General features: G+C 51.6%; 1 protein-coding gene and 1 long non-coding RNA gene across 10 annotated transcripts in view; one reads left to right on the top strand and one right to left on the bottom strand.

Moving 5' to 3' along the window:
* The window catches only part of TACC2 (transforming acidic coiled-coil containing protein 2), a 199392-nt gene that overhangs the window by 91742 nt on the left and 80431 nt on the right, over positions 1-27219 (top strand). For 8 of the 9 annotated variants that reach the window (XM_064595369.1, XM_045879001.3, XM_045879000.3 and 5 more), the window contains one exon: positions 7142-7267. The exons of the other annotated variant lie outside the window; for it this stretch is intronic. In XM_064595369.1, coding sequence (XP_064451439.1) covers positions 7142-7267 — 126 coding nt within the window. The remainder of the gene's footprint in view (positions 1-7141; positions 7268-27219) is intronic. 9 annotated transcript variants of the gene reach the window in all.
* Positions 83-1425, bottom strand: LOC135364810 (uncharacterized). Its single transcript, XR_010412607.1, has 3 exons — positions 1302-1425; positions 1012-1167; positions 83-334 (listed from the first exon to the last, which is right to left on the bottom strand). It is a non-coding gene; the product is annotated as an uncharacterized LOC135364810 (long non-coding RNA).

Here is a 27219-nt window from a genome sequence, read left to right on the forward strand (position 1 = left end):
GGACGAAGCTCTTGTCTCCGAACGACAAGGGGGAGATCCGAAGAGGATGCGCAGATGTGCCCCATATGTTACGTGCCTTTACTGTGGCTCCTACCCTTGGCCAGTTGGGTCATGCCAAGCTCGCAATGGACCAACAGTTCATAAAGATGCGCGATTCCAGAAGATTCCAGTTTGCTGATTTATGACAGGCTTTGCTTCTCTTTCTGAAACCGGACTGAGCAGATGTGAGCAGCACGGGGCTCTATCTCAGCTGCCCCAGTGTTTTCCAGAGTGTGCTGCATAGCTCCCAAGGGGCCTTGCCCGGAGCCTGGGTGCTGCCTGGTCATTTTAAGACCTATATATTAGAAAAAAGGAAAAGTAGCACATCAAAACCACAGCCTCACTGATGTTATTACTTAGATGGTGAATATTCTTTTAAATTGAACAACTGACTTCATCGAAAGATAAATATTAAGGTATTATATACGAGGGAGGCATGCGGTTAGTTAATAATGTGGTTTTCCAGCCAATTAGATACTCAAAACCTGAATCAGCTTTGCTATCTCCCCATCTCCTCCCCCGACCCCCAACACCTGGTGTCGGGTGGACATCATGAAGCCTCCTGCACGGCAGATCCCAGCTCTTCTGCAGCTGCCAAGATCCCATCCAGCGTTACCTGGCACCTGAACCACTCCTTGGCTTGGCTTGCATTTCTTCTCCCAGTTATTCTCTGCTCTGGAACATGGCTCTACCTCCCAAATACTCTGCTGCTCCCCTGCTCGTAAATCTCGGATGCTCCCCCTTGCTGCCCAAACAACAGATTCTTGGCCTGACTTTTGAGATCTTCTCCAAGGTCGCCTGGGCCCCAGCTGCCCAGGTGTGGGTCTGCAGCTCCCCTTCCTGATGGCCCTGTCACACGCCCCCGCTGTGTCCTCTAGAACCCAAACTGAGTTCTGGGGCACTGGGGTGTGGCTGTTTGCCCGCATGCCTTTGTCCAGGAGGTTGTTGTTTCTGAAATGATTTCCAACTTACAGAAAAGCCACAAGAAGAGTAGAGTATTCCCATATTCCCTTTGTCCAGGTGCCTCATGTTGACACTTCATCACGATCTGCTTGGTCCTTCCCCTGTATTATCCTCTCTCTTTTTCTGGATCATTTGAGAGCCAGTTGCAAACACGAAGCTGTCACCCTCCAAAATGCAAACCAAAATAAACACTTCAGTGTTCCTTTCCCCAAAACAAGGACACTCCAGAATGAGACCAACATAGCCATGGATGCACCAGGCCACCATACCCCTAGGCTTCAGAACCCATCCAGACTTACCAGCTTGTCCCCTTTTCCATCCGATCCAGGATCCAGCCCTAAAGCATGTGTCATATTCGACTGTGTGCTTGTGGACTCTCTTCAATCTGGGAGAATTCCCCAGTCTCTCCTTGTCTTTCGTGACCTTTAAGAGTACAGCTCTCTCATTCTGGAAAAATCCCTCAACCTGTGTCTATCCAAAGTTTTCTCATGACCTGGCTGGCTGGCCATTTTGCTCAGGCATCCCACAGAAGTGATGCTGTGCTCTTCCCAGCGGGTCATGTCCCCGAGCACAGTGTGATGACCGTCCCACCACCAGAAATGGCAGTCCTGGTCAGCACCTGGCCAGGTTGGTGCCCACCTGGTTTCTCCACCATTAAGTGGATCCAAGACCACACAGTGTCCTTTACTTCTTTAAACCGCCCGCCTGCTTTAGCATCCTTCGATGGCTGCCTGAAATGACCACTACCCTGATGGCCCTTGAATGGTGATTTGGCTTTCATCATTCCTCCTGAGTTTCCAAGTTGGCCTTGTACTGGAAAGAGGATCTTTTCCTTCTCCTCCTCTTGTGCATTTGTGCGTCTTTGTATCTGTGTGAACTCATGGATTCTTACTTTACTTGATGGGTTATAACTCATTAGTGTCTGTATTTTTTTTATGCCCTAGTGGTCCCAGATTTGGCCAGCAGCAGCCCCTTTGAGGTAATTCTTAATGTCCTTTTGACTGACCTCTCTCCGCAGAGGGAGCTGGGAAGTAGAGGTATGTGTGTGCCCACACTCACCCCTACACCTAGTTCTGTGTTTTTCTCATTCCTCTGATTGCAACACAGCTCTGAGAGTGCTGGAGCCTAATCACCGTTTGTATTTCCAAATCCTCTGACTGTGAGGACCTGGCTCCCATTACCCTTGATAGGGTTATTTTTCTGTTACCTCCCTGTAGGTAACACAGGGACAGCCTCTGTCCCCTCTCCTGTCACCTTCCTTGCCTTGTCCACAGCAGGGTAAGAGAAGCCTAATGGCTTTCCGTCTGAACCATCAGAGAGAGGAGGGAGAAGCTTTTTTTAATCTGGAAAGCTCACTCCTCTGTCTGTTAAGCACTTTGCTTGCCCCGCCCCTCAGGGGGCCTTTCCAGATGGCCCCGCCTGAGAGAACCCTGTTTTTCTAAGGCAGTTTGTTCTATTAGCACCCTTCACGTTTCTTCTTACTTTAGACTTTGAACTTGCCGTGCTCTTGATTAGCCTGTCAACTCTGGAGTGTGCGATCGCTTTTCTTTTTTTAAACCGCTTTATTGAGGTATGATTGACACATAAAAAGCTGGACTTACTGACTGTCTGCAACTCGATGAGTTTGGAGCTGAGGACACACCTGTGACACCCTCATCACCATCAAGGCGTAAACGTGTCCATTACCTCCCAGACTTTCCTCCCTCTCTCATTATTGGTATTAATTGTGATTATTACTCAGCGATTCCCAGGAGATTCAGCCTGGGGCTCTTCCTGGGGCACAGATTCTGTGTGTAGAGCTGACGTGCTGGCGTTTTAGACCTGAACGTGATTGCCTTCCTTTCTGAAGCCAGATCCTCTCTGCCTCCATTCTGAGGGTGACTCATGTCCCTTTGGAGAAGCACTTGTTGATGCAAGCGTCCCTCCCTGACATTCCAGCAGAAAATCAACCCTTTGCTGGCCTGACTAAATTTATAGTGGGCTGGTCCTGGCAGCTGGTGGAAGCAGCTGGTGGTTAAAATCTTGGACAGATTTTTTTTTTTTTTCCTCTGAAAAATATTTCAGTCACTCTAGTCTGAGCACCACTCCTGGTAGAATTTAGAAACCATTTATAGCCTCTTGCAGTTGGTCCGAGAAGAGCTGCTTTATAAGAATCCCTCCACTCACCCAGAAGTCAGCTCTGCCCCCTTCGTAGCCATCTGGGACATAGCTGGGTCACTAGGAAGTAAGACAGAAAGGCCTTCGAGCTGCTGGTACAATGTGAATTTGACTATTTTTTAGGAATTTCATGTGGTTCAAGCTAATATGTGTATATATACACATACACTTATATTTTAAAATTATTATAATGATGTATGGTTTATAAACCTTTATCAGTGCTTATTAACTCTTGATTTACACATTATTCTAACACCCGCAGCTGCGTGTCTTAGTCTGTGCATGAGAAGCAGAGAACTGAAGGCAGAAAGTAGGGAAGAGGGGCGCCTGGGTGGCTCAGTTGGTTAAGCGACTGCCTTCGGCTCAGGTCATGATCCTGGAGTCCCGGGATCGAGTCCCGCATTGGGCTCCCTGCTCGGCAGGGAGTCTGCTTCTCCCTCTCCCACTCCCCCTGCTTGTGTTCCCTCTCTCGCTGTGTCTCTCTCTCTCTGTCAAATAAATAAATAAAAACCTTAAAAAAAAAAAAAAAGAAAGTAGGGAAGAATCAGGCGAGTTAGCAGAGGTGTGCTGGATGACGGCCTGCGAGTGGGGGACAGGACTGAGTTGGGAGAATCCTTGGGGGCCGTGCAGTCCAGTAACCTTCGCTTTCACAGATGGAGAAGTCACCTGGCTGAGATCCCAAGGTGGGGCCGGTCTAGAACCCAGCCCCTTGGGCTTCCCGTGCAGTCATGCTCTTAGGGCCATGGCGTACTTCCTCACTGACGTCATAGTCACTGAAGATGCTGGTTATGTGTCATTAAGAAAACATTTCATTGTGTTCAAGATTCTCTGTTCAGAAAATTCGGAGAAGTGTCCAGTGTTCTTTCAAACACAGTTCCTCCCAAAGAGTTAAAATAAAAATGCCATCCCATAGAATATGCCGACAGATATCTGTTACCCCCAAACCTCCCCCTGCCGGGACCGTCATTGTCCCCGTGGTGCCTGATGAGTGAGGTGTGGCTGGACTTCTGCCTCGGGACGAGCCTGACAGGTCTGGGTCCTGTGTGGACACAGAAGTGGGCTTTACTCTGATTGTCCCATCTCTGAAAACTTGCCCTGAGGGACGTACAAACTGCAGTTGTTCCCTGTCACTTAAAATTGTCCTTACGTATGCTTTCTTATTTATTTTGCTTATAAAAGCCGGGCACAGTCAGCACCGAACTAGAAAATAGAGATAAATCCAACAGGAGAAAACACTCATGCGGTGCCTGGCTGGCTCGGTCGGTGGAGCGTGCGACTCTTGATCTCGGGGTTGTGAGTTCGAGCCCCACGTTGGGCGTAGAGATTATGTAAAAATAAAATCTTTTAAAAAAAACACCACTGAAAGAGAATTACTGTTCACACGTTGGCACACAGCCTCCCTCATTGCTGGGTACTCATTCACCCTGCTGCACACGTGTGTGTACATAAATACGTGTATGCGCACAAACATCGATACACGCAGATGAAATGTGGGTCATGCAGAGGTGTGCTGGATGCGGCCTACTGATAGTTTTAAAACCCTTAATAGGGTTATTTTTTAGTTAACGATGGATACACTCACCTCTAGGTATATGGAGATCTACCTTAATTTTTTTAAACAGCTGCCTGTGAGTCCGTTCTATAGAAGCTGTGCCTTAATATGATCAGCTGTCCCCTGCTGGGGGACATTTTGGTTGTTTCTAGTTTTTTTGTTTTGTTTTGGGTTTGTTTTTTTTTTTTTTTTGCTGTTATGGTCACAGTTATGATCAGCATCTTTGCTCACACCCTTAATCATCTCCTTAAAATAAATTCTTGGAAGTACCCTAACTGTGTTGAAGGAAACAAAGTCTTTTATGGCTTTCAGTGTGTGTTGCCAAAGCTCCTGGGTGATGTTTTTCCACTCAGGTTTTTTCTTTTTTTATGACTTTGGAAAGTCTCTAGTGCCTGTAGTTGAGGATTCTCCTCCAGGCTGGCTCCTTCCTTCTTTTCCCCTTGTCCCCATTTCTCTCAGATTCCTTGGGCATGGTCCCAGGGCTCTGGGATCTTGTTCTGGGGGATTTGGAATGGTGGATGGGAGCAGTGGAGGAGGAAGGGAACATCACAAGGTCCATGGGAATAAATGTAAGGTGTGGGCACAGGCGTGGGCTGGTCTAATCATATTTAAAACATAGTTTCAGGAAACTTACTCTGGGCCTCCCCGCCACTCATTCATCTCAAGGCCAAGGGCAGCACTTTGTGGTGGAGCATTGGATAGACATTTTGGACTAATTCCTTGGCTTAGGATCCAGTCCCTTGACCTGGCCTTGGGGTCTGGCTCCTGTCCACCTCTCCCCTTCCTAGTCTCCGTCATCCACACTCCTGCAACAGTGACCTTTCACATTCATTGCTCCCAAAAGCTAAACTCCTTCCTGGTTCAGGGATTTCAGATAGGTGGCTTCCTTTACTACAGGCACTCTTCCTTTCTCTTACTCTTCAACCTCGGGACATAGCCTGGAGTGGTGGTTAAAAACATGGCCCCTAGCGTCAGGCTTGGGTTTGTAACCCGGTTCTGTCCCTTACCAGCTGTGCAACCGAGGACAAGTTATTCAGCCTCTCTGTGCCTTGGTTTCCATATCCGTAAAACAAGGGTAATGAGAGTACCCACCTCACAGGGCCGCTGTGAGGATCGTATGTGGCGATATCTATGAGCACTTAGACTAACAGTTCCTGGCATGGGGTCATTATCACTGAGCTGGCTGGCTGGCCTCAGCTTACCACTCTGCAAGGAAATATTCCCTTACTCCCACTACCCCAGCCCAGACATCCTGGTTTACGGTCTTAGCCATCTGTATCTTTCCTTCTTAGTGGTTACTGCAATTATTACTAAATAAATAAGCATTTAAAAAAAAAGTCTGACTCTTGCCTAAGACTCTCAGCCCCACTAGCATGGCCCACTTCTGTCCTGTTCACAGCCTAAGAGTTGGTATGCAATCAGTATCCGCTCAGGGAATGAAAGAGACGGTCCTGCTACTTCCTGCCCAGAGCCAAGTTCATCAGAAAGACAAAGTCATGGTCCTCCCTGATGAACTAGTAAGACACACCTGATTATGGAAGGGGTTTCCCAGCGGAGTGAGCTGATGCGTGACCAGTGTGTGACAGTGAGCCGTGTCCCTCTGAACTTGCAAAGCCTGCTGCTCTTGGAGGCTGTCTGGTGTCCACCTTCTCAGTGGATGAAGGGCCAGTGTTGTTTTTAAGTTTTAAGTTTCAGGGCACCTGGCCGGCTCAGTCGGTGGAGTGTGTGACTCTTGATCTTGGGGTGAGTTTGAGTCCCACATTGGGTGTAGAGATTACTTAAAAATAAAATCTTAAAAAAAATTCTAAGTTTCTAATGCATATAGATCAAAAATAATGGGACGCCTGGGTGCCTCAGTCGTTAAGCGTCTGCCTTTGGCTCAGGTCATGATCCCAGGGTCCTGGGATCGAGCCCCGCATCGGGCTCCCTGCTCCGCGGGGAAGCCTGCTTCTCCCTCTCCCGCTCCCCCGCTTGTGTTCCCTCTCTCGCTGTCTCTCTCTGTCAAATAAATAAAACCTTAAAATACAATTAAATGAATTACTAGAAAATGAAACAAGATTCACAGCCACAGTTTCTCAGCCTGAGCACTACTGACATTCTGGACCAGATAATTCTTTGTGGTGGGGCTGTCCTGTGCACTGTAGGATGTTTCGCAGCATCCTGACTTTTATTATTAGATTCAGCAGACAAAATTACTCTATCAAGTTGCTCTGCAGGCTTCTAAACTTGCTCTGGGTTTCTGTGCTTTGTACAAAGCCCTCCTGGGCTGGCGCCACCTGTGGGCCACACTTGGAGTAGCAGCAGACCCTGCACTTCTGGAAAGGGAGGCCCTGAAGCCCTGCTCACGGCCCACATAAAATGTGCTATTCCAACACATTGAAAACTTTCAGGAGCATTTCTGAGCCTTGGTTTTTCCCTCTCCTCTCCCAGGTCACATGTAGCAGGTGACGTCATCCAGCCAGCTATCCTTGAGGACCCGGAAAACCCACTGTTAGCTGCCTCTTCACACCATGGTGATGCCATCAGCCAGGTCTCCAGGGATCTGACAGCCCAGAGGTACATGGGGGCTGGGTCTGCATTTGGTGGTGAGACCCCGGGGCCCAGGCCCTGCGGCTGCCTCCCTCCTCTCCCCTCCCCTCGCCTGCTCACCCACCCCTACCTGGGTCTACATGCCCCTCCTACACAGGGCTAGGGCCCCTTCCTTAGGGAGCTCACGGGACACCAGGAAGACCCTGCCCCAACAGGCATTTTAAAGGTTTGTTCCCTTGTGATCTTCAAGGGCCCCTATTTAAAATAGAAGTCCTCTGGGAGAGAGGACGTGCTATTTATACCTTGCCAAGGAATGACTTAGTTAGCTGCCTCTGACCTCCCAGGACACGAGCTGGGTTAGCTGCTTGTTTTGTCTTCTAGTGCTGGAGGGAGGAGAGAGGAGCCGGCAGCACAGCCGGGAAGGGGAGCAGGTCCTTGTGCCTTTGCTTGGCAAACGGATTTGGCCAGCGGGGTCTTCCCTCGCCTGCACTCCCTGCCCCAGCCACCCCACAGCAGTCACAGATGATGTCCAAGTCCACTGCGCTTATCCCCACTGGCGCTTACTCTGTTTAAACCAGGCTTGCTCAGAGTCAGCCTCAGGACTTGGCTCAGATGCGAGTACACGTGCATACACACCCTCATCTCTCTGCTCCTCCCCACCCCACTCCCCCATATATATACATAGATGTTTATTTCATGTATATATACACCCACATTTTTTCCAGTTTTATTGAGGTTTAATTCACATATGACATTGTTTAAGGTGTTATACACACATTTAATTTTATTAAAAATTTTTATTTAAATTCCATTAATTAATATATAGTGTCTTATTAGTTTCAGAGGTAGAAGTCAATGATTCATCAGTTGTATATAACACCCAGTGCTCATTACATCTCGTGCCCTCCTGAATGCCCCTCACCCAGTTACCCCATCCTCCTCCACCTACCTCCTCTCTAATCCTATGATTAAGAGTCTCTTATGGTTTGTCTCCCTCTCTGATTTTGTCTTCTTTTATTTTTTCCTCTCTTCCCCTATGATCCTCTTTTTTGTTTCTTAAATTCCATATATAGTGAGATCATATGATAATTGTCTTTCTCTGATTGACTTATTTCGCTTAGCATAATACCCTCTAGTTCCATCCACGTCATTGCAAATGGCAAGATTTCATTTTTTGATGGCTGAGTAGTATTCCAATGTATATATATACCGTATCTTCTCTAGCCGTTCATTTGTCGATGGACATCTGGGTGCTTTCCATAGTTTGGCTATTGTGGACATTGCTGTTATAAACATTGGGGTGCAGGTGCCCCTTTGGATCACTACATTTGTATCTTTGGGGTCAATACCTAGTAGTGCAATTGCTGGGTCGTAGGGTAGCTCTATTTTCAACTTTCTGAGGAACCTCCATACTGTTTTCCAGAGTGGCTGCACCAGCTTGCATTCCCACCAACAGTGTAGGAGGGTTCCCCTTTCTCTGCATCCTGGCCAACATCCGCTGTTTCCTGACTTGTTAATTTTAACCACTCTGACCAGTGTGAGGTGGTATCCCATTGTGGTTTTGATTTGTATTTCCCTGATGCCGAGCGATGTTGAGCATTTTTTCATGTGTCTATTGGCCATTTGTATGTCTTCTTTGGAGAAATGTTCGTTCATGTCTTCTGCCCATTTCTTGATTGGATTATTTTTTTCTTTGGGTGTTGAGTTTGATAAGTTCTTTATAGATTTTGGATACTAGCCCTTTATATGATAAGACATTTGCAAGTATCTTCTCCCATTCTGTCAGTTGTCTTTTAGTTTTGTCGACTGTTTCCTTTGCTGTCCAAAAGCTTTTTATCTTGATGAAGTCCCAATAGTTCATTTTTGCCTTTGTTTTCCTTGCCTTTGGAGACGTGTCTAGCAAGAAGTTGCTGTGGCTGAGATCACAGAGGCTGCTGTCTGTGTTCTCCTCTAGGATTTTGATTGATTCCTGTCTCACATTTAGGTCTTTCATCCATTTTGAGTCTATTTTTGTGTATGGTATAAGGAAATGGTCCAGTTTCATTCTTCTGCATGTGGCTGTCCAGTTTTCCCATCACCATTTGTTGAAGAGACTGTCTTTTTTCCATTGGACATTCTTTCCTGCTTTGTCGAAGATTAGTTGACCCTAGAGTTGAGGGTCCATTTCTGGGCTCTCTATTCTGTTCCATTGATCTGTGTGTCTGTTTTTGTGCCAATACCATACTGTGTTGATGATGACAGCTTTGTAGTAGAGCTTGAAGCCCAGAATTGTGATGCCACCAGCTTTGCTTTTCTTTTTCAACATTCCTCTGGCTATTTGAGGTCTTTTCCGGTTCCATACAAATATGACATTGTGTAAGTTTCAGGTGTTATACACAGACATTTTGATTTATGTTTGTATCACTAAAACAGCTCCCCATTTGTGGTGTTGCATAGCACTTGGGAAACCATGGTGAACAGCTGTTCCCACTTGACCCTGACCTGGGAAGCTGGTGAAGGGGGCTTAGTGAAGCCTGGAATGGGGCTGCGATCATCATCATCCCCCATTTTATGGAGGGACCCAGAGGTGCAAGGGGAAGCTCTCTGAGTATTGGATGCAGGAGGACTTGGCTGCACAGCTCTGTGTCTCCAGGAAGAACTAAAGTGCCCCTGGGTCTTTGTCAGTGTTTTTGAAGTCCCCTCCTAGCCCTGGACAGCTGGCCAGTGATAAGTGCTCTTAACCCTTGCATCGAAGGCACCTCCTGTTCTCCAGGCACCGTACTGAGCGTGTCACATCGAGTGTCCCTGTAAATCCTCCAGCAAACACCCCTAGCAGGTGAGGGGTTCTGTCCTGGACCCTTTGCCCTTTGACATCTGAGCCAGTTTCCTCCTTTCACGACGCATGGGGTTCCACCTACATCACTGGCCTCTTTCAAGTCCAAGGAAGATGACGCAACATAGAGAAGCTGTGTCACCTCAGACTATGACCAAGAGTGATCACAGGATGCAGGAAGGAACCAGGGGTTAAGCACAGATTTTATCAGTGCTGAGAACTTGGCCAGCTTTCTGGCTTCATTTCCCAGTAAAGGGATTCAGGTAGGGTTCAATGAGCGACATTGGTGCCTGGCCAGTGTTAATTCAACATTCGTCCGGAGTTGCATTGTCTTGTTTTTACTGGAAATTAATGGAAAAGAGGCAGTTCTGATGGGAGCGGGGATTGGTCTGGCTTTGGTCATCAGCTGCTTTCACAAAATACTCCTTATTCATTGCTTCCATATTCGTGAATTTACCTCTCACTAAGGTTTATTTGTAACCCCACGATCAATACTCATGGCTCCCTCATGGCCTTTTGTGAACATGTACAGAGCAGCAAGGAAATCTGAGTCGCCTGGGGGGCATGTTCCCAGCTGAGGTAGAGCAAGGTGCCCTGTCTTCTTCCAGCTCTCGTGCTGGGAACCAGTGTCCTTTTACAGTATATTTACTGCCGCGGTTTTTGTAATTTTGTGCTTTTTGTTCATGATTTTGCTGCTTTGCATGGCCCCCAATGTAGTGCTGAAATGCTGCATAGTGCATTTCAGTGCAAGAAAGCTGTTGTGTGCCTTCTGTAGGAAATACTTCTGCTAGATAAGCTTCATCTGGGCCTAAGTGATGACGATGCTGTTGGCTGTGAATTCAGTGATGTGTATTAAATAAGGCGTTTTCACACAGAAATGCACCTAACACAAGGTTACGTAGTGACCCGTTGACAAAAATGTTATGACCAGAAGCTCGAAGGAACCCAAGCCAGCATAACCCCTGGGAACAATGGTTCAGAACTGGCTAATTCGGCGTCCGTGACACCTTTCTAGAATGTAACCGCTGTGAATACCAAGAATCAGCTGCACCTGACCTTGCCGCTCCATGGGAGTAACTACAAAGGGCATTCTGGGTGTGCAGGGGCTGCTGAGTAACCTCAGCAGAGGCCCTGCTGGTCCACCTGTTGGGGGTGCTGTAACAAAGCACCCCAGACCAGGGGCCTCAGAAACAGCAGAAATGTATTGCTCACAGTTCTGGAGACTGGACAGGCATCTCGGTGGTCGGGTGAGGACCCTCTTCCACATTGCAGACTTCTCACTGGGTCCTCATGTAGGGGTAGCGGCTGAGGAGCTTGGTGGGGGTCTCTTTTAGAAGGGCACTAATCCTGTTTGTGGGGGTTCTCAGGACCTAGGCACCTCCCAAAGGCCCCACCTCCTAATTCCAGCACATTGGGGATTAGGATTCCAACTTGTGAATTGAGGGGGACATGTCTATTCAGACCATAGCACCCCCTCCTCTGATCCCCCTCTGCGTCCTGCTGAGAGTAGGGGCGGGAGAGGCAGAGGGCGAGGCTGAGACAGTCCCCTCTAGAGGTTTGCTCCCCCTAGGAGCAGGGTTGGTACTTTAAATTTAAAAATTAAATTAAAATTAAAAAAAAAACTTTTTTTCTTTAAAGTGGGGCTGGAGGGTGGTGCTTTAAGCCACTTTTGTCCCCCCCCCCCCCAATTGCCTGTCAGTTCTTTGGTGCCATATCCTTCCAAGACATGTTCTTTCTGAATAAGGAAAAAGAGAGATGGCACCCCCATCTCGGAGACAATTCTCAAATAAAATGGAAGGGATTTGGATGCACCCCCTCTCCTCTCTTAAAGCCACTGGAGGACATCCAAACTTGCTCCTTCCTCAGAGAAGAGCCTGGAAACCTGCTGTAGCTCATTGAGCTTCCCTTTGTGCTGTGGGCTTCCCTGGGCCCAGACCTTTGAGAACATTTTGCAAATGACTACGTTGTCCGTGGCCACTTATACTCCCATCTGTTAAGTACTTTCAAAAATGTTTTTAAAGCCGTAGAATCGTTTAAATGAAATCTTGCAGCTATACCACACTTATTAAACAGAATAGAATGGGGCACTCTGCTTACATCCCAGAACCTCCTGTGCTTTTCCTTTAGTCAGGAACCCAAGCGGAGTGGTCTCTTTAGACCCTGGAGGGCTCCCTCGGGCACTCCTGGGAGGCTACTCACCTGACTCCTGTCCGTGGAGGCCAGACTTTGGTGTGCATACATTGCTGCCCTCCCCTTAGTGACTGGGGAGGTCTGGGGAGCAGCCCAGGACTCCGCATGCCTACAAGTTCCCAGGTGATGGTGCTGCTGGTCTGGGGTCCACACCTGGAGAACCAGGGGGTAAAGCAGTCCTGTCCAGATGCTGTTCTCCTCCCCTGTCTGGCTACCAACAGCTCCACATCTGCCCCAGCTGGTGGCTGAAGTTTCTGATCTCCACCATCAGATGTAAGAGCCAAGAGCCGAGGTAGCTCCTGCCCAGTGTCAGAGCCTCCCTAGAGAGTGTCCAAATTCAGAAAGTTCTGCAGTTGAACGTACGGGGAATTCATACTGACTTACAGCCTCTGTTTTTCTTCTAGCTCCCAAGTCTTTGGCTTATTTTCTCAGCATCCATTTGCACAAGAAGATTTTCAGCTGTGGGTTTGCATGAGGGGGTTCAACTGCCTCACAGAGTTTAGCCGAACCTTTATGTGAGCAAGCGCCTTATGAAAAAACTGAATGACAAAGTGGAAGTATTATTATTATTTTTTTAACTTAGAAAAGAAATCACCCAGGGGTGCCTGGGTGGCTCAGTCGGTTAAGTGTCCGACTCTTGATTTCGGCTCCGGTCATGATCTCAGGGTCATGGGATCAAGCCCTGCATCTGGCTCCACACTCAGCATGGAGTCTGCTGAGATTCTCTCCCTCTCCCTCTGTCCCTCCCGCAGCTCTCTCTCTCCCTCAAATACATAAACACATCTTTTTTTAAAAAAAGAAAAGAAAAAGGGTTACCCAAAGATTTTCTCTAAATAAGACTTCCAAAAAAATTAAAAATAAATAAGTAACAGAATTCCTTTTTGCCATTTAAAAGAGACATGTGAAAGGTACATGCTGACAAATCCAATCAATGTGACCGGCCCCCAGCGGGCTGAGTAAATTGGGGTGCATCTCTGCACCTGCTCAGGGCCTTTGAGGTTCCAGTCCAGTGAGCTACTTTGAGATGGAGACATACAAATGGCCCCCATTGGCCACGTTCAAATATTGACAATTTCATATTTCAAATGAACACGTGATGTTGTTCTTATTTTGGTTTTTCAGGGGCCTTGAGCAGCTTTAACTGTGTAGGGCTGAAGAAATCCCTGAATCTTGGATATCTGAGATGAGTTTCCTTGTGTCCTCTGTCTCCCCCTCTCTGCAGTCTCTGTCAGCAGGCCTGGGAGGGTGCAGAAGGAATCCTGCGCAGGGAGAGAGGCCCCACAGAGCTGCCGGTGACTGGTGGCAATTCCTGACCCAGATCAGAGGCCCTCTCATAGCTCTGGGATGGTGCTTATGCCCTTTCCTCTCTTAAGTAGACTGTTTTGCTTGGGTCAAGCTTAAAAGTAATTTCCCTTCTGTGAGCATAGGTTTGCTCTGTGGAGGGAGAGAGGGTAAGAATGTGCTGGAAAGGAACTGATACGCCCGTTCAGGGTTAACTGTGCGCAGCCAGCCCCCAGCTGGACGTATGAAGGTCAGCGATGTTTAGGGGCTGTCTGCACTCTCGCATGGGCTGGGTTTCACATGCTGGTTTATCTCGAGGGAGACTAGAAATAGCTCGACGGGCCTGCTGTGGAGTTTCCAGCCAATTTGCAAGCCTGTCTGGGCACCTTGGATTCGGGCTTTGCCACCCTGCAGAGGCTGAGTGTCGGAGGGGCGTGCTGTGTCTCCCATCGCCCAGACGCGCCATATCAAAGCACGTCCCTCTGCTGTCCAGTGCCCCGACCCACTGAGCTTAGCTCTCCAGAACAAAAGCGTCCAAGTGGTTTCTTCCCTCTAGCTTGCCTCTGACTTTCCATCTGAGCTGGGTCCTTGGCCTTAGCTCTCGCCCAATGACGTGATCGTGTGCACTTGGGGATTTGAGAAGAAAAAATCAAGAGCCTGTGAGGAAGGATGGTTGTGCTAAGACCTTCCAGATGGTGATATGAAATGGGAGGTAAGATGCTGTCGCCCCTCTGGCCCGACAGGACGTGGTGTGTTTCAGCCTGGATCGTAGGGGTGTTATCACCCTCTGTGACAGCCAGGTCACTCTCTTGTCTGTCCCAGGACAGGGGCTTAATTTGGCAACTCCAGCCCATCTCTGAAATGCAGTTCGCTATCAGGTCCGTGGGGGATCTGCCAGGAAGGACTCAAATGCCCTGAACAGGGAATCAACAGGCAACAGTGAGTGACAGCATCTCACCAGGGCTGGACTCACGGGGCTGTCAGGCTGAACGCAAGCCCGGCATCGACATTGTCCGTGGCTCTCAGGTTCCGTATGGGTGGAAACTGCAACCAAAGGGGACCCGTTGTTGTTTGCGAGGACCTCGGCGAGCGAGGTACTGAGTCAGGGATGGCAAGCTCTGACCAGTAGTAATGGCTCCCTAGGGATCTGTGTCCCAAAGGATTCTAAGGACCTGTCCAGCTGGACCTAGCAGGAAAGAATGCCATGATCATAAGTTACCGTCTGCCTGCTGGAAGTATGGTGGCTTTTGTGCCCTCCGGGTGTTAACACTTCTCTTTAACACAAAAGACTTAAATCAATATTTCTGTCATCGTCCAGAAATATCAACACGCTGTGTATTTGAATTCAACTTCTTTGTTATTCCACCAAGACTTGGAAAACATTGGTTGACTCCTTAACCCGGAAAAGGGGTCTGAGAGTTTTACGAGAAAGACCTTCACATGCCCTACCCCCAGCCCATTTTACAGGAGAAGAGATCAAGGCAAGGGAACAGAGGTGACACGAGGATGGATGTGTGAGGCCCTCATCTCTGGGCCCTGGCTTCTCTGTGCAGGTTTGGGGTCTGTCCAGGAGTCCCGCTGAAGGCTGGCAGGGGCAATGGGCATGGCTGAGGGCCCAGCTCCCTGAGAATGATGTCTCAGGATGAGCCCCAGCGGGTCAGGGAGGCTTGGGTGGACACAGGGGCTGACACGGAGGGGCTGAACTGTCCCCAGCTGCTTTTCATCTCTGCTCTAGCAGTGCTGCCCTCCGGCGGCTCAGGGGGGCGGTACAGGGACCCCAGGTAAGCTCTTCCTTGGGGTCTAGAAGCAGGGCTGGCTTCATGGGCATGCCACCCAGACAGTCACCCAGGGCCCGGCGCTCAAAAGGGCCCTTTGCTTATTTCAGTGCTCTGCTGTCACTGTCCTGAAATTCTCCATCCCTCTGGAACGTGGGGCTCTGCATGTTCACTTTGCGTTCATTTACATTCCTCTTTGCTTGCAAATTTGGTTGCTGGTCCTGCCTCAGACTTGGATTCCAAGAAGGAAGCACAGTTGGCCTATGGGTGGGGGAGGTCAGGAAGGCAGAGAAGGAACTGCCATGCGTTGAGCACTTTCCAGGGCCGGGCTCTGTGCTGGGGGCCAGAGCAGCCTCAGTGGCCGAGACTTTAGTAGGAGAGCAGGACACCGTAGCGGAATACAAGGTGCTCAGAGGTCGGGGCCCAGCCCAGCGTGACCCTGCAGGGTGGGCACGGTTACCCCCACGTGGGGTGGGCCTCCTTGATTGGGTGACCCCTCAGGATGACTGTGGGGTGGGCTGGGAAGGGCCTGAGAGAGGTAGGCATGCAGGGGCAGCGTCTGCTTGAGCCCAGGCCAGAAGTAAGAAGCTGCCAGGAGCATCAGGGGACTGGCTTGGTGGGGTTAGAGCAGGGAGAGGGAGAGGACAAGCCTGGGAGGCGACAAGGACAGGGATGGGGCACAGGAGCCGGTGTGGGAGGCCAGGGGGTTTTCTTGCCTGGATTCCTAAGGCTGTGGAAAGTTTCAGGCAAGGCAAGGCCCTTATCAGAACTTGAGCAGGGTTATCCTGGTGACTGTGGGGGTCGATGTGAGGGGATGGAGGAGGCAGGCAGAGCAGGACATGCGGCAGCCTGCTTAGAGAGGTGACTGGGACAGAGAGAGGTTCCGGAGGGAGGAGGAGGTGACTCAGCAGGAAGGGGCGACAGAGAGGCAAGGGCAGTCCCAACTTCTGGTGCTGGTCTGAGTCACCAAGTGCTTCCCTGTCGGGGGCCTGACCTCCCTGGCCCCTGGGCATGGGCCAGCAGCAGGCTGGAGGCGGGGAGGGAGTGGGGGCTCCATTCCTAACAGAGCAGTTGAGTCACTTGTTTGGTACCTTGGGCTCCTGAGAGCCCAGTGCAGGAAGGGTGTGGCCCTGTGGTGGGACCAGCCGAAGGGAGGGTGGGGGAGAGCAGGCCTCAAGGCCTCCAGCGGGGCAGGGGCTGCAGAGCTGAGGGACACCCCCCCATGCACGCACCATGTTCTCGGGGGGGAGAGGCAAATACCTGTCCCCTGTGGGCACCCTCGTCAGTGGAGCGTGACTGTCCCTGGGCTTCGCCCTGTGGGTTTGGCTTTGCTCTGAGGCCACAGATCTGGGGCAGCGTCTCCCCTCCCCTCTGCCAGGGATTTCAAAGTCAGAAATCTCTCCTTGCACTTCGGTGGAGTCCCCTTAAAATAGCAGAGCCGCACTGTATATCACCTTTCCCCAGCCGCATTACATCAAATAAAATCTTCATGAGGCATGCACAGAGGGGGCCCGGGCAGCAGAATTTCTTTAGGAAACTAAGTTTCAGATGGGTAGTTTGAGTTGGTCAGTGGCCTGTTCACTGCTTAGGAATATGAAAGCCTGTAAGTCTTCAAAGTGTGAAAATGGCTAAGGAGCTTAAAAGCCTCCAGTAGTTTGCATTCTTCCTTTTGAGTCATTTCTTTGTAAAATATATTCTTTCAGCCACCGTCCAGTTGTTACAGATCAGTGGGAACCAGCGAGGTGTCACTCCAGCTGGAAACCCCCATGTGCTTTCGCCGAGTTCTGCCCACGCACACACTGTCGTTTCTGTTCACCTGTGGATCGGCCTTGCTCCGGGCTTACCCATGGTCCTTACTCTCTGGTCTCTGTTTTTCTCCTCATTTCTGCGGGCTTCAGGAAGGAAGAAGGCAACGTGAGTTCTAGCTCTGCCTCTGCTCCTGACCCCTGGCTTGGTCACAGCCGGCTGGGACACCCCAGCTCTCCCTCTGTTTACTGAGGGCTCACGGATGCTGGGATGCTGGCTCCATGACCTTGCCTAAGTGACCTCCGCTCTCTGAGCCTCAGTGTCCTTTTCTGTAAAGCGGGGCTGGTGACATTTGCCTCAGACGGTTGTTGTGAGGGTTATTTGAGGTCATACATACAAAGTGCTTGGCGCTGGGCATGCTGGACCGCGCACCCGATAGGAGGTACCCAGGACAGTGCACATAGCGCTGAGCTCCCCAGTGGGGCCGAGCTTCTGCTGTTTCTGTGGCCGTTGATTAGCGAGGCCCAAGTGCGGAGGCTGAGGAGTTGCTGGCCTGGCGAGCAGCTTGTGTTGTGGGCCCTGAGGGAGGCCCGCCTGACGCAGCAGAGCAGGTGAGGGCCAAGGGGGCGGAACTCGGGGGTGAGGCCGAGGCTGGGCCCTGCAGTACCTGCAGCAGCCACAGGGATTTGGGGCAAGAGTATGAATTCTTTCAGTGTTTTGAGTGTCGGGTGCCCATGGCAGCCAGCTCCCCTGTGGGCAGCAGTGTGGACAGCTGGAGAGAGGCTGGGAGGGCCAACCCACCCTGAGGACTCGTTCCCAAGCTTTAGCCTGTGGACGGCATTCATAGCCTTGCTTTTTGCCGAAGGAGAAAATCAAACCTGTTTTGAGCTCTTTGCTTGAGAGTGTGTTTACAGTTGGCTGTCCTTCCTACCCAAGTCCCCCCTCCCAGGGGGCCTCTCTGCCCTGCAGGCATTTCCCTGGATGGCCAGCAGGGGGCACTCACCCACTGAATGTGGGACCTCTCTCTCCTGAAGATCTTCGTGCAACCGCTGCCTCCCCACCCAAGGGGTCCCCACCTGTCCCTGGTGTGGCTCCTTGGTTACCCGTCAGCCTCTTGGCCTTGGCTTTTCTCAGCCTTGGGTTTTGGGGGTGTATCCCAGGGAGTTTGCAAAGCTGTACTGTAGTTCTCAATTCACAGAGTTCATTGCTTGTAAAAAAAAAAAAGTACTAGGAATGATCATACAAAAGTCCATTCCCCAAAATCAAACAAGACAATTCACAGAGTGTCCCGAACTCCCACACTGCCTCCCATCAAAGACACGCCAGTTTCTGCTGAAGCCTAACACAGGAGGCATTCATGCCTGGCCGGAGGGGCGGGGGCGGGTGGGCTGCATTGCAGGGGGCCTCCTCTGTGTCTCCGCAAAGGCCCCACGGAACAGGGCGGGGATGGAGGGAAGCAGCTTGCTGGGTCTTTAAATAGCCCCTTCCACGTGTCTGGGGTGGATTGGGTGGGGTGAGGGGGCCTGATGAGTGTGCCATAATGAGCCGAGTTCCACTGGGAATAATTCTCCCTTTGTGTCCCCAGCACCTCACCAGCTGCTGCCCATGCAGATGTCCCTCCCCAAGCCTCTGAACATGTGTCTTTTCCCCTTGCCCCAGCTGGTGATGGAGTAGAAGCTTCCGCTCTCTCCCACCAGGGTCTGGCCAGGGACTTAAGCAGGTACCGTATAAAGCTTTCCCTCCACGGTTGCTGCCCTTGGAGAGGAGGGGCCTGGTGGTCTCTGCCCCCCTCCCCCCAGGCCCTGGTGTGAGCTGCCCTGGGGATGGCACCAGCAAGGTGGTGATGATTTGGATCTGTGATGCCATGAGTGGTCATTTGGGCTGCAGCTGATTTGAAGTTTCCCCTTGCAGGCAAGTGTCCACGTTAACAGTGGGGACGCCCTGCGTGAGCAAACGGATTATCGGGGCTCTCCAGAGAGATAGAACCAGTAGGATCTATATATACATACAGACGGAGAGATTTACGTTAAGGACTTGGCTCATGTGACGATGGAGACTGGCAGGTCTGAAGTGTGTAGGGGCGGCCGGCAGGCTGGAGACCTGCGGAGGGGCTGAAGCTGCTGCTCTGGTCTGAAGGCCGCCTGCCGGCAGAATCCCTCTTCCTTGGGGGGACTGCGGTCCCCACTTATTCCCTCATTTATTTCTATCAAGATGGACTGGTGGGTATCTATTTTATACTTCGGGTCATAATATAATACTGCTTTATTTTTTTTACTTTTTAATTTTTCCCCACCTCGTTTTAGCTTTGGCCACTGGGCTGCTGGCTCCTAGGGCTTTACTTTGAGAGGGTCCAGAAGGCCCGAGGCCCGATAGAGATACAATTAGATTTGCATTTTTAAAGGCTTTCTCCAGCTGCCTGGCAGGGCAGGACTGGTTTCAGGACTGACCAGGGCTCCCCGCCCCCCTCTGTGTCCTGAGGTTCCGTGTCCCGCCCGGTGGCCCAGTGGCCCAGTGGCCCAGGACAGGACCGGGTGTGGCTGTGGTTCTGCTGCTGACGTCCGCCCTCCACTGCACCTGCGGGCTGGTGCCAAGTTCGCTCTCTGGCTGCTTTTAGCCACGGGGCCGTGGCCTAGATCCACGGATCCAAATAAAACTTGTCTTTTCCCCTCTGGTGGGTCCCTGGAGGTTTTCAAATTACTTTAAAAAACTCACCAGTGAAAATTTCATTTTGCTGAAATGGAAGTTGTTGCTTGAGCCTGGGCCAGAGTCTGAGGTTCTTACTGGTCTCACGGGTAGGAGCACATCCTGTATCCGTTCCCGTTTCCGGCTGGGCTTCTCTTGTTGGAGCTGGTGCACCTTCGGTGTGTTTTCACCACGAACAGGCGTGGCCCGGTCCCCCCCCCCGCCCCCCCGACCTCTGTGGTTTGCCTTCCCCTCTTTGGGCTTGGAGGGGAGCAGCGAGACCCGGGCACATCTTATTATGGAATTGACAGATGTTCTGTCCTTGCAAGCATGCTGGGCGACTTCCTGCTGCCTCCTTCTGCCTCTGACGACTGCTCTGGGAATGATGACACAACCCCACATTTCCAGCGCAAATGGCTTTTCTCCTGGAGTTTTCACGGCCCCCGCCCCCCCCCCCCCCATACCCACTGGTAATCATTAGGATACAAGCCTTTGGGAGAACAGATGTGACTTTGAGAGAGGCCATGAGGAGGAGAGAGAACTTCATGTCCAACCCTGCCTAAAGCCAGAGCTTGTCCTGGGAGGGACACTGTCTGCTGCGGTGGCCAGGCTTCTGGCCTTCTCTTTGCCTCCAGCCCTGCCCTTCTGCAGCCTCCACACTCAGCAGACCCCCTGGCCTACGAAGTGGTCTTGAGAGCATCACGCAGCGATGCGTTGAGCTCCAAGAGGCTGAAGCCAGTCACGATCAAGAATTTTCCAGTGATGCAGGTCCAAAGCCCTCCCTCATGCCAAGGCTGCCACCGCTGACCATGCATTTTTGGACCTTCTGGAGGCTTGTGGCAAAGAGCCTGGTATGTTGGCACATGGGCCAGGTGGGTGTGAACCTGAGCAAACAACGTCCCTGTCCAGAGCTGACCTGCCAGTCGGTCTGCTGGGGACCGCTGTCCCGAAGGAATGGGTAACTTGGAGGCCTGGCCAAGGGCTGCCTGGATGGACCTGGAAGATGCAAGATGGGAGAAGCAGCTTCTTGCGAGGAGGATGTGGTTCCATGCTGATGCAGGAGGCCCAGGGCGTAGCACCCCTGAGAAAGGCTGCCCCGGAACGCCGCCTGGGGCAGGGGCAGGCAGGTGGCCTTGGCTCACCGGGGCTTCTGGGGAGATGTCCCCTGGCCCCTGCCCGCCTCGGACAGCCCTAAATTGCTCCCATCTCTCTCTGTGAACTTGTCCCCGACTTGAGAGATTTTCCTGGCAGAGGAGGCAGCACACGGCTCCCCGGCCCCCCCCTGGCTGGTCCCCTCTTCCCCCCAGGTCAGAGACGTGACCCCCCCTTGAAAAGCGCTGCACATCCTTGCACTCAGGTGCGTCTGCCAGCAGCCAGCTCAGTGGTTAATTTTGTTGGTGGGGTCAGGACCCTCCTCTCTGTTTTAGATGCTCATGCTCTCTGGCAGCAAGGTACTGTGCTGAGCGGACTCGTGTCTAATCCAGCTCGTTCCTTATTCACATAAGCCACGTGTCATTACACACATTCTCCTGCCTGAAAGACCACCTCTTACAGGCCAGACTGGACCCAGATATGCTATAGAGTGTCACCCTCCTGGCGGGACAGGCATGGGCCACCCGACCTGGGGCTTCTGGCTGCCGGTCGGTCTCGGGAATGGGAGCCGGTGTTTGGGCAGCTGGGCAGGCGCATCTGGAAGCCCCACCTCGCTGGCTTCAGCAGAGGGGCACGGTGGGGGGAGGCCGTTACTTCACCAGTGGAGTCAGTAGAAGGTGGCCTCCTCAGTCTGGGCAGAGCAGGGGTGGGGAGGTGGGACCCAGGCCCCGAGCCATGTCCTTCCTTTTCCCTCTTCTGGGAAGGAAGCTGGGGCTTCTCTGGAGCACAGCTTGGAGAAACTACAGAGCTTCAGTTTTGTGACCCCTGCTGGATCGGAGTCCCAGGACCCCTCGAGCAGCCTGGGAGTCTGACCTGACCTGGGGAGCAGATGGTACAGGGGAGCTGTGAGGAGCCAGTGAGGGTGTGGCTGGAGGTGCCGAGCTCAGCTTCCGGTGTGTGGAAGGTTTCAGGGCAGTGCAAGGTCTGGGAGCTCCCACTCTATTCCTGGTAATGCCCTTGGCCCCATATTATGTTGGCTGCCATGTGATAATTTTAGATTTTTGCACTTTAGGAGGCTGCTTTGCTTCCAAGCCAAGTGTATGCCTTTGAGCCCCCGGTCCCGGCTGGAGGTAGGAAGAGAGAGGGGTTGCCAGCTGCAGGCCTGGTCATAGGCTGCCCAAGGGGAGGTGGAGAAATAGACCCGCACACCAAGACGGGGCCCCAGGGAGGGAGGGGAGGAGCAGGGCTTCTCACCAGAACAGGCCTGCCTCAAGGCCCCTCCCCGCCTAGGGTTCTGCTGCCTTTTTGGCAAGTTAGTTTCTCTTATACTCAGGCTCATGAGATGAAGTCACAGGCCTGATGCGGCAGCCTCAGGAAGGTGACAGGTTCTCTGAGTCTAAGCAGATCATGTAGTGCGGACTTCTGCTTTATTTCCATCTATCCGTCTGTCCGTTCGCTCATCCATCCATCCATCCATCCACCCGCTCAGCGTACGAGTCCTGGGTTGATTCTGTGCCATATCCCACGTGTGCGGTGGTGCAGGGGGAGGGGCATCAAGTTGGAGAGACTTGCCTCTGGCCCACTTAAGAGCTGTGTGACCTTAGACAAGTTGCTTGACCTCTCTGAGCCTTAGTTTACCAAAATCTTCAAAATGAGGCTAGTGGTACCCACATCCTGGAGGTAATTGTGAGGAGTAAACGAGGTATATGAAGAATGCCTCTCAGGGCTTGACAAACAGGAGGCATTTCATCAGTGTCCGCTCTCCGCCGACATGCAGCGGTGCTGGGAGTGCTGGGGGAAAGGAGATGGAGACTGACACAGCAATAATACAGCGTGTGAAGTCTCCCACAGAGTTGAGAACAGAAGAGCCAGAAGAGAGCACCTACTCTGCCTGAGGAAGCTGGGGAAGCTCCGAGGGGAACCTGTGTTTTCACTGAGTTTTCCAGCGAGTGGGTGTTTGCTGAGAGTGAAGAAGGTAGAGGTCCTGCCGAGGGGGAAACACAGGTGCCATGGCTTGGTGGGAGGGGGAGAGGCCCAGCAGATTTAGGCAGCAGGTCAGGACAGGCCTGGACCCACTGGGGCGGGGGATCGTGTGGGGGGGACACAGGTGGTCCGGGGCACAGTGGCGAGGTTAGCGGCAGAGAGTAGCAAGTGGGGCGGGTGGTGGTCACATCTGGAGGGGCCTGCAGCCAGGGTCCCGGGAGTCTGCTGGGACCCACAATGTGCAAGGAGGATTGTCTCTCCTTTTAAAGCAGGGGAGAGTCAGGACCCAGTTGAGCTGCAGGGATAATCTCTGATGGCCAAGGGGAGGGTGGGTGGCGAGGGGAGGCTGGAGGTCACAGGGCCACTGGAGGTTGTCACGGTGGTTCAGGTGGGAGGTGAGGTGATGGTAGCCTGAACGTGGGCGGGGGCTGTGGGGAGGGAGAGGATCTGAATCTGTCTTCGTGGCTTGCATTCCTTCCTTCACTTGTGAATGTCTGTGTAGGCCTCTGAAGCTGGTGCTGGGGAGATAGCAGTGACTCCCACACACGGGGGCCACACTCTCCTGAGGGGACTTTGCAGGGGCCTGGATTCCCCGGGCTGGGCAGTGATTCTGAGGTGGGGGGGCTCCCAGGACAAGTCACCCAGGACCCCAGGCTCGGCACCAGCCTTTCTTCCCCGTGCTGCCCAGAGCTGGGGCTCAGGAGGGGAGGGGTGTAATCCCCCATGGGGTTCCACCCAGTGTGCAGTCCCAGCCCTTTAACTCCTGGCTAAAAGGCAAAGGACAGCTGGCTCTTTGGGGGTGACTTGCCCACTTTGTGCCCCCAGTAAGTACCCCTGCTCCTGACTTTAAAAATCCATCTCATTGAGCATCAAAGGTCCTGTGGCCTTTCTCAAGTTTAGATAATGCGGCTCCCCTCCCTCCCCATTTTTATTGGCCCCATTTTAAAGATGGGCAGACCGAGGCCCAGGGAAGTCAGGAACTTGTCCGAGGTCACAAGCTCCTAGAGCAACGCCATGGTGGGAAACATTGGGGTTGGGTGTCTCGGCAGACTCTGCCAGCTGAATGAGGAGCTCTGGACTTGGTGTCTTGGGGCTCCTGTGAGAGTCGGCGGGGCAGGGACACTGAGTTCTCCCCAGGACAGAGTGACTTCTTGCTTCTCCATGACACAGCTACAGCAGCGGGCATAGCTGACGCGTATTGAGCGCTTGCTGGATGCCTGGCTCGGCTGTACGAAGAACCTCTCATCTGTTATTTCTTTTTTTTTTCCCCCCCCCCAAATTTTATTTATTTATTTGAGAGAGAGAGAATGAGAGACAGAGAGCACGAGAGGGAAGAGGGTCAGAGGGAGAAGCAGACCCCCTGCCGAGCAGGGAGCCCGATGCGGGACTCGATCCCGGGACTCCAGGATCATGACCTGAGCCGAAGGCAGTCGCTCAACCAACTGAGCCACCCAGGCACCCCTCTCCTCTGTTATTTCATTTAAACCTCGCAATATCCATGCTGGTGGGAAGGTCCTATTTATTTTTATTGCACAAATGAGGACCCTGAGGGCCAGAGGGGCTTGGTAACTTCTTTGGGTCAGTTTAAGGATTCAGGTAAATGAGCAGTTTCCCCTATTATCCATTAATCTTTCTGAATTAGGTGAATGAGGAAGAGAGTTTAATTCAAACCTCATTCCTGGGCACCCAGCCTTCCCCTCCCCCCCGCCCCCAAACCCCACACACAGAAAGCAATACTTGTCAGGGAAGCTGTAGGGCATGGTTCTGGGCCTTGCATATAATGGCGGTGGGAAGACCTAGGCTTGCTTCAGTGATTCCCCTTACGCTCTGGCCTCAGTAGGAAAGAATTTCAGTTTTGGCCTCTCTCCTGCGTGTCCCTAATTACGGGTCTGTCCTGCCCCCCCCCCCCCCCCCGGATGTCCATCCAGCCCTATGTCCACATAGCGGTCAAGAGGCTCCCATGTGCCCCGCTCTGGGCTAAGCATTGGCATTCCATGGGGCAGATGGGGGGCATGGTCTGAGCCCTCCAGGAGCCCACCTTGCCCAGACTTGTTTCTTAAGGAGACACTGGGTGCTGGGGATGCTGGGGGGATGCTACCCTAGGATGAAGGGGTCAGGGCAGGCCCTTCTGGAGAGAGATGCTGACCTCCCAGAAACAAAGGAGGAGCCCCCCCCCCACCACGTTGGGGATCGGAGGCACGTTCCCAGGCTGGGCCATCACAAAGCAGGACCCCTTCATAATTTTCTGGATTCATAACTTAACGAGATGCAAAACCATGTAAATGTACCATGCATTTATTCTGCATCAAAATTGAATAAGTAATCAGCCTCTGAAAGCTGCTAGGAAACCTGGTGGTGCCTCTCCCACGTTTCCTTAAAGTCAGCGGGATGAGGGGGAAATTGGGTCAGTCTGTTGTCACGGCAAGATTGTCTTCACATGGACAAATCAATTCCTAAAAATCTTGAGTATTTAGGAAAAGTAATCCCTTATCTTCAGACACAGTTACAGGCTAATTGCATCCAGCGACGACTAGACAGGGTGCAGGGGGAGTTGCACAGACGGGCCCGCTGGGATGGTTATGAAAAGGGAAATATTTTAGGGCTTGGTAATGCACGCGTGAACACACACGGCTGTGCACATATGCACGCATGCACATCTGTGCACATGCACGTGGGTGTACCCACAACACGCACACACACTCGTTCACTCTCTCCTCAGACGTTATGCTAATTATGCTGTCAGTAGGTGCTCATGGATGCTATTTGTGGCCCAGCCGTTCTGGATTTCTGTTCTGTCCTGGAGCCTTGAGTCAGCAGTTCTGGTCCTCAGCTCCTGGCTTTCAGTGTGTTCCTCCCAATTAGGGCGGCCCCACGTCAGGCTCTGTGTCCCCGCTCTTGAGGCGTGGAAAGTGATGCCCCCCAGACCAGCCGACCCGTGGCCTGCCTCGTGAGGGGGCCGCTGCTCGGCCGGGACTTCAGGAGGACCCCCTCTCTGTTTACAGTGAGGGAAGGAGCAAGACCCCTGGAGCTGCTGAATGTGCTTGTGTTTTCATCTTGGAAGCATTTCCACCCCGAAGGGCCTCTTTGGAACTGCAGGGATGAACCAGAAGGTGGGACCTGAAGTTCTCAACCCGTTTCTCCAGTCTGGCTTCAGAAACCAGCTCCGCTGCTGATTTTGGCAGCTGGGAGATCCCATTCTGTTTACACCTGAATGTTTTTCTTAAAAGATCTCTTTTTCCTGGTACCAAGTAACCTCTAAAACCCGTCAACTTAAGCCCTAGAGGAACTCAGTGGATTAACAAACACATCAGCGTTTGAACTAAGTACAGTATTTAAGCTCTCTTAAGAGGCACGGGAAAGTGCTTATGGAATTTTCTGTTCTTGGAAATACTTCCCCGGGAAGAAAGGGGGATAACACTGGTTATGTTCTTGGTCTGAAAGAGGGGCATCTGGTGCAGGTGTGTCACCGGTTTCTCTCTTCCCAGGTTTGAGGGAAACTTGATTTTATCTCTAAATATGAGCTTAAACATTGGAGGTCAGTTTTATTTGGCCGCCGTCCACCTTGGGCCACCCAGTTTTTGCCTATGACCTTAAACCTAGTTTATAGAAGTCGTTAGAGGAACAGGTCTGGAAAAAGACAATTATTACCTGAGAAAGGCCACTTAAAAGTGAATCCGCTTAATAAGTCAGAGTTTTATGGTAATAGCACAGAAAGGGTTTAGCTGCAACTTTACCTTGAAAAAAGAAATGAAGAATTATGAAAACAGTGAGTTTTATATTTAACAAGATGCAGGTTTTCATGATAACTGTATGCTAATATTTAGAATGAACAAAGAAGTCTGGCCCGATTTTTCTGCCTGATTTTCAGGGTTGTGTATTCCTCCCCTCACATTTGAGTCCCTTCACCATAAATCCACAGGGGCCTCAACAGTTTTCCAAAGGGCTTTTCTCAGCTCCTTGATCTTGACATTCCCTTTTCGAAGCCACCTTCTTCTTCATGCTCCCGAGCTCTCCTCTTCAGTGGCTCACAGATGACCACCTGTCACGGCTTCGGGCGTCACGATCCGATTCACTAACTTCAGGTGTCCTGTGTCTTCTGCCAGGCGTTAGCTTCCTCTGCTGTCAGTGGCATTCTGTATGTGCCCCGACAGTCATCGAGAGACAATTGGCAGTGACTTTTGAAGCCAGGAGGGGCTTCCTTCCCTATTTGAGGGGAGGACCGAGTCTGTAAGTGGTTGCTTCGTTGCTGAACACCCCCCTCAGGCTGACCTTCACTTCCTCTTCCATAACCTTGTTGCTGTGGTACCATAGATGCTTGGAGACGCTCTCCGCGGGATGGGGCAACTCGAAATCTATCCTCTAGGAACTTCTTTGCTTTCTGATGTTACTGATTGCTGGAGGGAGCTGAGGCAATACCG

The sequence above is a fragment of the Mirounga angustirostris genome, unplaced genomic scaffold (assembly GCF_029215605.1).
Source record: "Mirounga angustirostris isolate CCGP_5_RB_7025 unplaced genomic scaffold, mMirAng1.0.hap1 SCAF_6, whole genome shotgun sequence".
Lineage (NCBI taxonomy): Eukaryota > Metazoa > Chordata > Mammalia > Carnivora > Phocidae > Mirounga > Mirounga angustirostris.